This window comes from Sparus aurata, chromosome 22, assembly GCF_900880675.1.
Source record: "Sparus aurata chromosome 22, fSpaAur1.1, whole genome shotgun sequence".
Taxonomy (NCBI): Eukaryota; Metazoa; Chordata; class Actinopteri; order Spariformes; family Sparidae; genus Sparus; species Sparus aurata.
In genome coordinates, this window is record NC_044208.1 from 6,061,714 (window position 1) to 6,076,007 (window position 14,294).

Below are 14,294 nucleotides of genomic sequence, written 5' to 3' on the forward strand. Positions count from 1 at the left end.
CCGACAAGGCCCGGTCGGGTCAGGGTCGGGCTTGGGCAGAGAATCTAAACTCAACTTACACTCTCTGGCGGGCACGTAATGAAGGATAAGAGACCTGTTGTCGGCGCGACGGTCGCAGGCGGGCACATAATGCGGGCGGCGGAGATGAGAGCATGCGCTGTCGGCGGGACGGGAGGATGCAAGCCGGTGCCAGAGAGGGTCGGTTCGGCCCCACTGACCAGCGTCAACGGACTCTTCAGATATCCAGACTTTACCTGGTGACAGTTGCTGTAACTATCGGGGGTAAAGTGGACACTGCAGAGACGGGTGATGGTGGTGATTTTTAACTCTCTACAGTAGCACAGTAGTCCTCTTGACAAAATCAATCCACCGTTTCCTTACGTTGTTGTCCGTTGGAAACTTAAATAAGCTAACAGCGCCGTCACCCTGCACACTGTGGCATCCAGGAAAGATGCACGAGCGATGTGGACGAGACATGACTGTTTAGCTGACTGGTTGACTGGTTAGCTAGCTGCAAACAAGACTCGAGAGCAAGCGGAAAAACCACTGGAGCTAATGCGCTGAATGTATTTCTACCACTTCCACAGCAGGGCCGGGTTTATGCAAATCATGGCCGCGATTTCTGACCTGCCCATTAAATCCTGAACACAGAAATTTTGAAACACAGATTTTGAGCCTTGCTCCAAAATTAAATTCTAAATGGTTGAATGGCTTTTTACATGTTTTAAGGACATACATTTATGACCTTTTTAATGTGTTTAGAAAAAAATGGCTGAATTTGCTTTACATGGACTTTAAGGACAAATCCACAATGTTAATATTTCTTTGTATCCTCTCCCAGGTGGCAATGCTGATCTGTGCAGGCTTCTTGATAGCGTGGATCCCTTATGCAGTGGTTTCAGTGGTGTCAGCGTTTGGCGAGCCTGACTCTGTGCCAATACCCGTGTCTGTCATTCCCACGTTGCTTGCCAAGTCCGCAGCCATGTACAACCCCATCATCTACCAGGTTTTGGACCTGAAAAATTCCTGTGCAAAATACTCCTGTTTTAAGGCCCTGAAGGAGCGCAGGCACTTTAGAAAGTCGAGGTAAGACAGAGGGTTTTTACAGTCTTTATTCCTGTGAAAGTCTTGACGCATAGCAGTGCTTCAGGCAGAACACTGTTGGCACCATCTGTTTCATTCATGCTTCAAGACCATTGGCTGATGCACCACTTGTCTGGCTACCTGCTGATCAGATCCATCCAACATATTCATTATAACCTAACCAAAAGTTATTGACTGCTCAGACTATGTTTATTTTATAATTTCCCCATGATTTTTGTGTTTCTACTGTCACAGATTATAAAGAAACTTACATTTTGCCCCACCAATTTCCCAACCTCCCTTCACATCTACCACCATCAGTGACAGAATGGCAATCTTGAACATGGCCAGATCTTAGAGGAACCGCAAGCCCTTGTGGGCCAGCCGACTAATCACTTTATGACCTGTCAAGCATTATTCTGAGGCTAAATGACTATAAAGTCTCTCCAATTTCTTCACATCTGCCAATGTAACATCTGAACAGTATTTACTTACCACATCCAAGTCTCTAAATCACAGTCATGGTTACCTAATACATACAGTCTACAGTCATGAACTTTTACATCAGTCTGCATTGTTTTGTAGCGAAATGTCTTATTTAGATGTTCAAAAACGTGCATGGTTTAAAATAATACAAATCTACCTCCATTTTTTTATTTTATTATTTGTTTGCAAAAGTAAAAAATGAAGCAATGCCTTCTGGGAATTTCAAGACTGAAAGGCATCAGCCTTGTCAGCGAGGGCTGGGGAGGCAAGAGAAAGCACGACTAAGAACCAAGGGTTTGCATTCCATTTGTGACCAAGAGTCAAGAGTAATGTGTATTTAATTCATATAACGTAAGTAAGTGAATATACATACTTTTAATAACCAATTTGTTTATTTCACCTTATCCTAACCAAACTGAAACCATTTGACAATGTTAAAGGAGTAGTCTGTAGTTTTGGTGAAGAAATGTTAATGAGAAGAGAAAAATCTTCACTGGCTGATTTTTTTCTGCCCAAACAAACAAAATAAACAAACACTCTGCTTTCATGAATGAATAAACCGAATAAACAAACTGACCTCAAAGGTCATACTGTTTTCATTCATACATTTATACTGTTTTACTTTGTTTATATGGGACGAACCCTGCCACCTTTCTAGCTTCAAACAGTGTTCTGGAGACCTTTTTTTCCTCTGAGATCAGCTTGGTTATTAACTTATGAATAACTCATTAAGATTGTAAATATTAAAAGTATGGATTTCTACATAGTGCTCCTTTAATAACATATGAACATTCATATGTCTTACAATATGAAGAATTTGTCCCCATGCTTTATTTTCAAAGTCTTACCAGATGTAGTAGCGCCAACTTGACTGCGGGGCCTTTCACATGCAAACTGACGACAGAGGGACTGGTAGAGCATCATAGATTATTTTAAGGCCACTGAACAAGTTGCTGTTGTTGACAACTTGGGAGTTAGTGATACTGTGAATACGAGCAGGGTGGCCTCGGAGTTAAATATTTTTTACAATAAATTAAGTTACATTTTTTATTTGTTCCTCTGTCGTCTGAGCAGTTTCTATAAGCGGTTATATTAGAACCCTCATCAGCCTCAGGTCTTTATAGTGTGCAGTGGCAGAGAAGCAATATCCATCACATCACGTCAGCATGTTGTTTTGAGGAACATGGACATAATCTCTGAAATGACATGTGACGCCAATGCAATCATGTCTAATTGTTAAATGAAGCCGCTGAAATCAGCCCCACTGCCCTGGGATATATTACCTGAAAATGGCCAATCTTAGAGTTAATTTTGTAAAACCAAAACATTTTCCACATAATTTCCACACACATTTCCAAAGAAGCACTTAAGAGCGAGTGCACTTGCATGCACTCAAGATTCATAGCGTCAGCTGTCTGTTGGCCTGAAGAGGATGCACTATACATATTTATAGTTATTGAAGTGACTTTGCATATTTAAGTGTCTACAAGCTGTGCTATGCATTGAAGAAAAATCCATCACAAAAAATGGGTGTTGTTGTAAAGTACTAAAAGACATGCCTTTTACCAGAGACTAATTAGAGAATAAATCAATGCCACTGTGTGAAGTTGAAGGTAAGCACACTCACAGTAGATACTTCACAGTAGATACTCCTGGAATGTGTTACTATGTCTGCTCATATAAAACCTAAAATGAAACAGTGCCGGTTACAGATACTTAGCCATAAGCTGCTGTGTTTAAGTATGTATTAAGTAAGGGATAAAGCCCGCCGAGGTGTCCATAAACAGGAGTTAATGGACGACGCGGAGGCCTGTTGCCTCCGCGAAGTCCATTAACTCCTGTTTATGGACACCTCGATGGGCATTATCCCGCTTATACCATGGTCACTTGCCAAAGAAAAGAAATTCGGACCATTAATTTACATTTTCATGCGTTTTACAATCAAAATATAAAGTTTTTCACAAGCCATAACTTAGTTTCCCTGGTAACGCCTGAGGGTTTGACTAATACCTGGAACAATCATTACTCTCCCGTAAGATTCTTATGCAACGGAGACGTTGTTCACTCCTCCAGTAAATAGAACGGACCATAGATACGACTTGGCAACGGGAGATATTCTAGTCCGCTCAGCGATGAGCCAGAAAGCTATCGTTATGCTAGCAAGATTCAAAGTCAATAACATTGCATACGGGTGACAAACAGTAAATATAATTTGACAGTATGCTAGCTAACACGATTAGCTACCTAACCAGTCATGTCATTGTCAATGACAAATCAATAGCAAGATTTTCACGAACAAATGATCGGCCGTGAGTAAAGTTACTGTGGCCGCAGCCTGAAGTAGAGAGTTGAACAGCGAACGGGATGTGAGATTATTCGCATATCAGTAAATTTAGAGGGGAAGTGTACTTTCTGCAGTTTGTGTGTTACAGTCGCCACCCTGTGGTGTTCAGAGGATAAGGTGCTGAAGGACTGACAGACTGCACTCAGTGCTGGAAATAAAATATTCAGATTTGATATGCCAGCTAGCGCATTAATTTACAGCGGTGAACAGTCAATTTGACTGGAACTACTTAGTAGGTGTCCATATATCAGGGGTTAATGGACACCCTGCAGCCAATCAGAATCGAGTATTCCCCCAGACCATGGTATAAACAACATGAATACAAAGAGGAGAGAGGATGGAACATTACAGGAAAGTGACATATCAGCCAGAACTCATATATACTGTGTATAAGACGAAGACAGTTATGTCAAAAACTGGCACATGACTTGTTGAATTGTTAGTTTATTTGTTTGCCTATTTTTATAATGTTTTATTCTAAATTAAATTAGAATTTCTATTTGTCTGTTTTAATTTATAATCACTTATTTAAGAAGATATATGTTCTTGATAAAAGTGGCCTATTTACAGTCACAGAGGCTGATTTTCTGCTAAATTAGTCCTTTTACTTTTTATACCTACTTACTTACTTTTGATACATACAATGTAGGTGGAAGTACTTCTGCACTTTATTTAAAGTGTGGGTTGGTCAGATTGGAAAGACCAGCAACTACAATTCCCGACTACACCAACTGCCCTTAGTTCTCGCTAGCCAGCGGAGAGATGTGTCTGATCGGCCAGTCAACTAGCAAAAAGGTGCAATCACAGTACTGCTGTTGTAGCTGCTGTTTTAGCTTAAAGCAGTTTTTGTTTAAATGCACCTTTACTTGTAACAGAGATTTTTTTCCATGAATGTATTGGTGCTTTTAAGTCTGAAAGTCGATTTTTCAGTTTCCTCCTCAGTTGACTTGCTTTTAGCCCAGCAGTATGACAGCTCTCTATTTCCTTGGTGACATTTAACTGTCAGGGTGAGTTTGTAATTTAGGACCAAACACAGGAGGCAGGAAATGGGAGGGAAACAAATGATGACCATTTATTAAAATATATAGATATACAAAAACCAGGGGCCAGTTGTTCAAAGGTAATCTGATAGGATTTTGGTTATCGGATTGGATCAAATCTTGAAAGGGGTTGTTCAAAAAGGACAGAAGGAATCTGAAATCAGATTAGATCATGGAATCCATTCCTAGTTGTAATCTGGGTCAAACCCTCAGTTTGTGTTGTTCAAAACTTTTCAGTAGGATTTGGATAACTTTGATCCAAAAAAACAGGATTATCCTGATCCCAACAGGGGGTAGGATTCCAAGGTGGATTTCAGGAAGAAAATGTAGTAAAACTGGTCAAATAATACATTTGTATCACTTAGTGTATATACTTTTATTTATAGTTTGCACTTGACTTGTATAACCTTTACAGTGATAAAGTAGATAATAAGCAATAGGCTATCAATTAAGCCTTTCAGTATAGTAAAGTAAAAAAAAAAAAAAAAAAAAGATCTTGTCCCCATGGTTTGGAGCTCTCTGTATAAAGCACTATCTCTCAGGATACGAGCATCATGAACAGACCCAGGCCACTTCATGACACAGTTGGTGATGATGAGGTCAGCGTCGCCCACAAGTTGGATGTTGATGCTGCGCCTCCCCTTTCGGTTGATGTACTCCCAATCCCTCTCATGAGATGCTTGGATATGCACATGAGTGCAGTCAATAACCCCAATAGTATTGGGCATGTTCCCCAAAAGAAAAAACTTGTGCTTGGTCTGGGCAATCTGGTCATCCTTTGAAAGTAAAACAGACTGATTGACCAGGCTGGCCAATGCAATTGACACAGCTTTCACTACATCACTCACGGTTGATTTGTCCACTCCTATATTGTCACAAACAACTTGATAGAAAGTCCCAGATGCATAGAAGTGCAGCGCAATGAGGACCTGTTCTTCCACAGACAGACTGGGACTCCTTCGGGTTCTCCGTGGAGCTTTGGCCTGACAAGGTCTGCAGTGTCCTTAATATCGGCATTCCCAAAGTGAACGCGAGCATACAGTTCTTTGGTGGTGTATTGCAATTAAATCAATCATGCCAAGGCCTATACTATGTTCACTACAACAGATGAGGTGGAACCATGGACTCAAAAGGACCTAATTTCACTGTTGCAGAAACCAATGCACTGCTGGAGGGTGTTAAGTGCCATTATGCTTCAATAATAGGAAGCTCTGTTGCGGGTGGTATAGTGACTAACCCAGAATATGAATGCAATGGGGTCTGGCCAGAAGAGGACCTTGGAGCCAGTGAAATTTAGATGGAAGAATTTGAGGGCCAGAGCAACAAAGGACCTTGCTGAAGCAAAAACCACCCGAACAGGCAACAAACACTTTAAGAAAGGTGAATATACAGATGTGGTTCTGGTCATTATTGGAGGTGAGAATTCTAAAACTCTGCACGGGATTCGAGGTGTTTTAGGGGATGGTGAGCCTACGATTGTAGAGGAAAGTGAGCCAGTTCCTCCTAATGCAGAGGAAACATTTATTCTGGATCTCAGCCCTATTGTTGAAGAAGAACCTGGATCCTCACTGGTAGAGCAAACAGTCACAGGAGCTCAGAAAAGAGGCTTGAAGCATCCTTTGCCAAATAAAAATGATGATGCCTATGAATCACTTCTTAAACGAGAAATTGAAAAAGCAGAAGCACAGATACTCCTGGCAGAGGAACAAATCGAGCTGAACAAACTGCAGCAAACCAAACCAAAACTTCAGATCCGACCTTCTAAAAGCAGGGCTTGAAAATGCTGGTCTGTCCTCCTCAGATGAAGAAGAACCCTGAACATTCTTTATTTTGTAAACTATTGGACATTTAGCCTTTTTTTCTTAATTCAAGGCCTTTTTTTCAAATATCCACAATGTATTTGTTTATGATATTTGATTTGTTGTGGCTCAGATGAGGGGTCATGAAATAAATTATGAATGGAAGTGGATGTTATATGTTGATATTGATATGTTGTCCCATTTAGAGCACTAGTAATCCGGATTTTGTGATCTTGAAAACTGTGTATATCGATCAGGGTGATCCAGTCCAATGTTGCTTTGAAAAACCATCAAAAAAGTAAGACGGATTACCTGATCCTGAATAGCAAAAAATGGGATTTCCAAATCCGGATCATTTTGATCCAGATTAAATGTTTTGAACGACTGGCCCCAGGAGAACAAATGAAAATGCATCCAAGGACCAAAAACAAAATAGCAAATGACACTGCTAAACAAAGTGCAACAGAATAGCAAGGTTCAAATCAACATCAAGATGATAACAACTAAATGGGTGAGCGTCTTTGCAACTAGGTTTCCACCTGACATAGGTGCTGAACTGCTGCGCGCTCATCTTGAGAATAAACTGGAACGTGGCGTGTCATGTGAAAGGATTGTTACTGTCAACAGCAGATACGCATCATTTAAAATATCCGCTGAATGCAAAGATGTTGGCGATATGTATAATCCGGAGCTCTGGCCAGAGGGAGCATATGTACGGCGCTTTTATGAACCACGTAAAGCTGGAGTCATTGCTAATGCGGCTACTTTATCTGCTGGGGATATGAGTGTGCTCGCTACTGGCAATAATGCCTAAATATGATATTGCTATGGATATAAGCATCCTGTCATACAACTGTCGTGGCCTGCGCTTAGGCCAAAGTGCAGTGGATAAAGCTCGCCGCATTACTGTTGATCAGTTGTTGGAGCACTGTGACATTCTGTGCCTACAGGAAACTTTTCTAGCAAAGCAGGATTTAAAGGGACTAAACTCCATCAGTGACAATTTTCATGGTGCTGGAGAGGCCACCACTGACCTCAGTCTGGGTATAAAAAGGGGTAGAATTCCAGGAGGTGTGGCAATTCTGTGGAATAAGAAACTGGACTCAGCGATTAATGTTATTAGGCTTGGCGTGGACTGGTGCATTGCTATACACTTCAGTCAGCGTGATAAGGAATTTATCATTTTAAATATTTACACTCCATATGAATGTCAACATAATGAAGAAGACTATGTAAATAAGCTTGCTTTTATTAGTTCCTATTTACAAAATGAGTGTTTCACAAATATTTTTATTGTTGGGGATATGAATGCAGATATTTCAGACAAGAGGTCAATTTTTGCTAACCACCTAAATCATCTCTGTACAGATAATAACCTGGTACTGTCTAGCAGAGAGCTTTTGCCAGCCGAAAGCTACACACATATAAGTGAGCTTGGCACACCACGTCCTGGTTAGACCATTGTCTCTCTACAGCTGATGCTCATGCTTCTTTGGCACACATGGAAATCTTATACAATGTATCCACCTCTGATCACATTCCTGTAAAGATGGTCATCAGATCTGAGTACATACCTGCAACTGCAAATAATTCTAATCTTGGTAAATTGGAGTGGTCCTCTCTTCCATGTGAAGACATTGCTTCCTACTGTAAAAATACTGATCAGTTATTGAGCAATATATATCTCTCTAGAGAGGCACTCATATGTAAAAACAGTAATTGTACAAACACCAAACATAAGACAGATATTTCTGCAATGTATACTGATATTGTCTCAGCTTTACTTGAAGCTAGTAAGCCTCACCTTAAGCGCATAAAGAGAGGAAAAGTTCGGCCTGGTTGGAATACTTATGTGGCTGAATTCTATGCTGAGGCTCGTGAAGCTACTAAATCCTGGGCAATGGCTGGTAAACCAAGACAGGGGCCCATTTTTGAATATAAAAAGAGTACAAACACAAAATATAAATATGCAATACGTTTCATTAGTAAAAACGAGCAGTCTTTGAGGGCTGACTCTATGGCCAAGAAACTTTTAAATAATACTAATAAAGATTTCTGGAAAGAGGTGAAACGCATTAATAACTGCAAACCCTCCTTACCATATACAGTAGATGGAGTCTCTGGTGCTAGTGCTATTGCTGAGCTCTGGCGAAGGCATTATAGTAAATTGTTTAACTGTGTTCAGACTAATGGCTATCAAGTAGCAAATGTTGAAAATATAGATATGATCACAACTCATGAGGTTTCTCAAGCGATTAAAAACTTATCAGTTAACAAAACGACAGGTATGGATTATATCTCCGCTGAACATCTTAAATTTGCTAGCTCAAGGTTATGTACACTTCTTGCCTTATGCTTCAATGCCCTCATAGTCCATGGCTTTCTTCCAGACTCTATGATGACAGTGCATCTGGTTCCCTTGGTTAAGGATAAAGCAGGAAAAGTGGGTTCCTCAGAAAACTATAGGCCCATCGCTCTAGCTAATATATTGTCCAAAGTTGTTGAACAAATTCTCCTGGAGAGGATTAATGAACTAATTATCTCTACAGATAATCAATTTGGGTTTAAACCGAGACACGGTACAGATATGTGTGTATATGTGCTAAAGGAACTGCTGAGCAACTATAAGAGAAAAAACTCATCTGTTTTTATTTGTTTCTTAGACGCCTCCAAGGCATTTGATAGGGTGAATCATGAGAAATTATTTAAAAAATTGGGTGCAGCTGGTGTCCCTAAGTGTATAGTCAGAATCCTGTCCTATTGGAATGCCCAACAGACCATGCAAGTTAAATGGGACAACTGCTTGTCTGCTCCCTTTCATATCAGTAACGGAGTAAGACAAGGGAGCATCTTATCTCCTATTTTATTTAATTTCTAAATGAATGATTTATCAAATAATCTAGGCTCATGTAAAACAGGCTGTATGGTCGGCAGTACAGTGATGAACCATCTTATGTATGCTGATGACTGTGTGATGTTTAGTCCTAGCTCAGCTGGTATACAGCAGCTCCTTAATGTGTGTTCTGTGTATGGGGAACAACATGATATAAAGTACGAGTCAAAAAGTGTGATAATGATTTGCAGAACCGTGGAAGATAGACATATGACTTTTCCAGACTTTAAACTCTCAGGTAAGGTCCTAAATATCTGCAGTGAAGTGAAATATCTTGGTCATGTGATCACAGACCAACTGACAGATGATGAGGACATTTTTCGTCAGTGTCGTACGTTGTATGTGCGAGCAAATGTGTTGGCACGTAAATTCAGTTGGTGCACTGTTGGTGTGAAGCTGACTCTGTTCAAAGCGTACTGTTCACCTATGCACACTGCACATCTGTGGTTGAATTATAAAAAAGCCAGCCTCCAGAGACTGCAAGTGGCATACAATGACGCTTTGAGGATACTTTTAAAAAGGCCCAGATGGACCAGTGCGAGTGAGCTGTTTGTGAGCGCTGGAGTGAACACACTGCAAGCGGTTCTGAGAATTGTAATGCACAGGTTCATCTGCCGGTTAAATGATTCTGAGAATCAAAATGTTGTGGCAATGGTGAACATTATGTATAGTGACACGCGCTGCACGTCTCAGTTTTGGGGGCACTGGTATAAGTGTCTTTTAAAAATGAGTCATTAGATTATTATGTTTTTTTGTTTGTTTTTTTTATTGTGTGTTTCTTAATCTTTTGTACTGTGTGTCTTGCTTTTATTTTTTGCATGGACCTTGAGTCTGAAAATAAAGCTTATCTATCTATCTATCTATAGAAAAACCCTAAAGCCAAAATAATAAATATACAATACGGGACAAAACGAACTGACAACGAGTGCAGGGAGAGCAAAGACTAAATACAAAGACACTTCACGAGGGGATCAGGAACAGGTGAGGAGAGTGAAGAGGGAAGAGGACAGGTGAGTTAATGAAGGGAAACAGAGGGGAAAAAGCACAGAGGGAAACAACATAGAGGACAGAAGAGACACAAAAAGGGCATAAAGTCAAAACATAAGACGCAAGAAGACACAGAATCCCGAACCATGACATTAAAGTGAAACTCTCGCCAAAAAGCAACCAAGGCTTTATTTGTGATTGAATATGAGTCAAACCTTCGAGTAAATACATAATTACGATGTACGCTAGCATCATAATCACTATTTTTAAAACACTAAGAAGGCTCGACACCTCATGAAACATTGCTCGTAGTATCACCAGGGTCTCTACACATGAACATGAGCATTGAGAACAGAGTTTGTGTACACAGAGATTACTAAAAAGAAGGTTCTGGAACTACTCATTGTTGGAGCTGGATCTCCAGCGCGTCACCGTCATGGCAGACAAAAAGTGTGGATACCACGAGTGTGACCTAACAGGCAGGAGAGTAAAAGTGGACCTCCTACCTGTTAGGTCGCACTCGAGGTGATACTACGAGCAAAGTTTCATGTTGTGTCGAGCCTAACTTAATGTTTTAAAAATAGTGACTTTGATGCTGGCGTGCCAGTGCCCCCTGCACGCCATTAAAAATGAGCTTGCCCGAAAACGAAACTATGGTAAATCTTAAAAGTGCCTCTTTCGTCGTAATTATGCTTTTACATGAAGGTTTGACTCATATTCAATCACAAATAAAGCCTTAGTTGCTTTTTGGCGAGAGTTTCACTTTAACGTATCTGAGGTGTACGTTTCATGGATGTAGGGATTAATTAAAATTGCGTCGCTTTTACTGATGTCTTTTTTTTCCCCTCCCTGGCAGGTTCTACACCATCTCTGGCTCATTAAGGGACACTCCACCGGCCAAAGAAGCTCATATCGAGATGTGAGAAAAGACACTTTAGACTGTGTGAACCTCTTACCTCTTCTACTCGGACAGTTTTGCCTTGTTCCCTTGCCCCCTGTGCCCTACACCTATCCAATCACACGCTGCCTGTCACCTGCTCTGACATCATCATTTGCTCACCTTTGCTGCTGGTGGTTCCAGAGTCTCGCTGCTTTTTTGCACCCACGCCGGAACTCCATGTGCTCCCGCAGCTCTCCACCTCCTCCTCCTTGGAAACACATCTTTCCCAGCAAGGTTTTTTCCTCAATGTGTGGAGTCGCGTTGTCTTTACAGTGGTTATAGCATACAAGTGACATGTCGTGTGAGCGTCTCCACTTTGTTGTTTTTCAGTATCACAGACACACCTTCTGTCACTGCTATGAAAGAAACAACACACACGGACCTGACACCAGCTGACTGCCTACAGTGATGTTCTCATAGTACAGCTCCACTCAGGTTTGAAACAGTGGGAGTATTCCAACCAAAGTCATGCAACGTCTGTAGCTATAGTTTTAAATTGCAACACAATGCTCGGATGTTGAATTTATCTTCAATGTTTCTAAAACAGAAAACAATCATCCCAATGTGAGCCATGTTGAATCAGGTGTTGGTGTGATGATCAAGCTCAAAGTTGTATTTTTACTGTTTGTACAGGCTGTTGTCTTTTGTACTCCTACACCTGTGGCTTGTATAGATATGTTTCAGAATGCACTGAATCACTCCAGCTTATGTTCTCATCAGCTGTTCAACTGCACTCAAGGAGACTTCATGTGACTATAATCAGTGAGACTTAAACATTGCATTTACAGGGTGTTCACATTTTTATTTACAGCATTTATTAGAAACTGGGGAGGTTGAAGTTCGACCCATCAAAAGAAAACACACCCACAGGACGATTGCACTTTAACTTTCAAAAACGACTCATTATGCATTTATAACAGTTTTGTGATAGACGCATATATACATACAGTGGATTCACATGTTCATTAAAAGAGACAAGTTGATGTCACTCTTTCACTGACTACCAGAACTACAGTTGTGGCCACAGGCACAGGAACAATTATGACTAATTCAGGGACCATTTTGAATCTATTTATTGTTTGTTTGTTGGCTGTTTTTTTGACACAGCCAGAGATAGCAGTGTTGTTTTCATGATGCATCAAGGAAATGGAGTACTTCATACAAAAAGGCAATGCAGGCACTCCAAATATCAGGGCTTCTCCCTGACCTGCAGTAGTCTGAGCATGACGTCTATTTTTGAAGATTTAGCCACTAAAGGCTTGTTAATATTTCCTTTCTTGCATTTTCTTAAATTTTTTTAGAGCCTGGATTGTCTTTTTGGTTGATTTACCCTGTTTTTTTTGCCCCATTTTCCAAGACCTAACATATTTTGATCAACATTGGATTATATAGAACAACCAGTCATCTTCTTTCCTTGCATAAATAGTTTTATGAAACGTGCTTATTCGATTTCTCGCCAAGAATTCTGGTTAGTCGACAGATAGAATAACCAAGAAATAAACAATAAGTAAAGCAATAACATATTGATTGATGAGCTCCAGAGGGGCTACATTTTGGAACTTGAATCGGATACTGGTAGCCACTTCACCCCACCACCAATTTAGGCTAACCTAAGCCCTTTCTGCCTCCAGCTCCATGCTCAATGGCGATAAATGAGAATGGTAACTCAATGCGCTGCAACAACCTGCGAATCACATGACTGAGGGGGCTAACTGAGTTACCGCTAGTGAGCTAATGTTCTAGCATGTTTACTGTTGCTGGCTGTGTAAAGCACCGGGAGAGCAAGTTGTTGTGTTGTCTGACCACAAACTAATGCAGAAAGTGGAATATTCAGAATTATTATACATCCATAAAATGGGTTTGACATCTGAATAATGTATAAGAATTATTAGATTCTCAGTTTATCACGCACATGAAAGTGGTAAAAGAATAAAGAAACATGGCAGCGTTACTGCATTTTGCCCTTTTTCTGGACAGGATTTTACTAGTTTTACAAGGATAAACGTACAAGCTAACATACCCAGCTACCAGAATGTGGTGTATTTGATGCCTTTCTCCTTCTGGCATGTGTCTGTTGCATGGTAAAGCACTAACTTGAGTCTCCCAATCTTCTCACTCTCTTGTCAAGAAAGCAAATAAGCACGTTTCACAAAAAACAAGCATCTTAAGAATTTGTTTAAAGTGAACATCTACTTGGTCAAGCATTTCCTCTGTTGTACACACCTGGGGTCTCATTCATGAAAATGTTATTGAAGTTCATGTTTATTGTCCATGTATGCACATTACTGGAATGAAGATAAGCAATATTCCAAAAAATTGTGCATGTCTTTTCTTGCGGACCTTCACTCCATGAATCATAAATGAGTGCTAAAGTGAGGCTTTTCAAAATGTCATCCAGTAGGTGGATGGGAGGAAGTTAATGAAGGGGACTGATTCTCTGTTGACATACAGGGAGGCTCGTGAGCGCTCAGAGGGTTCAACAGCAGGATTAGCTGGAATGAAGTGGGTGGAGTGGGAAAAATCCTGACTGAGGAAAGATGGTGCCTGCAGCATCAGGGTAAATCAAAGGTCACTGCTCACATGTCTACTGTGGAGGCAAAGAGGAGTGATGGCACAGTGCTTGATAAGTGAGTTCAGCGTCGTGCTGAATCAAAGTCAGCAATTAGAACAATGTAGCTCAGGTTATTTTGTGTTAATTGTGTCCGATGAAATGTTCTGGTGG

The 14,294-nt window shown here is 40.6% G+C and overlaps 1 protein-coding gene across 1 annotated transcript in view; it reads left to right on the plus strand.

Annotated features, from left to right (window-relative positions):
* The window catches only part of opn5 (opsin 5), a 76,589-nt gene extending 62,701 nt beyond the window's left edge, over positions 1-13,888 (plus strand). Inside the window, exons 6-7 of the mRNA XM_030404516.1 lie at positions 842-1,086; positions 11,489-13,888. Of these exons, the coding sequence (XP_030260376.1) occupies positions 842-1,086; positions 11,489-11,555 (312 nt within the window). The 3' untranslated portion in view covers positions 11,556-13,888. The remainder of the gene's footprint in view (positions 1-841; positions 1,087-11,488) is intronic.
* Positions 13,889-14,294: the final 406 nt, after the last annotated feature.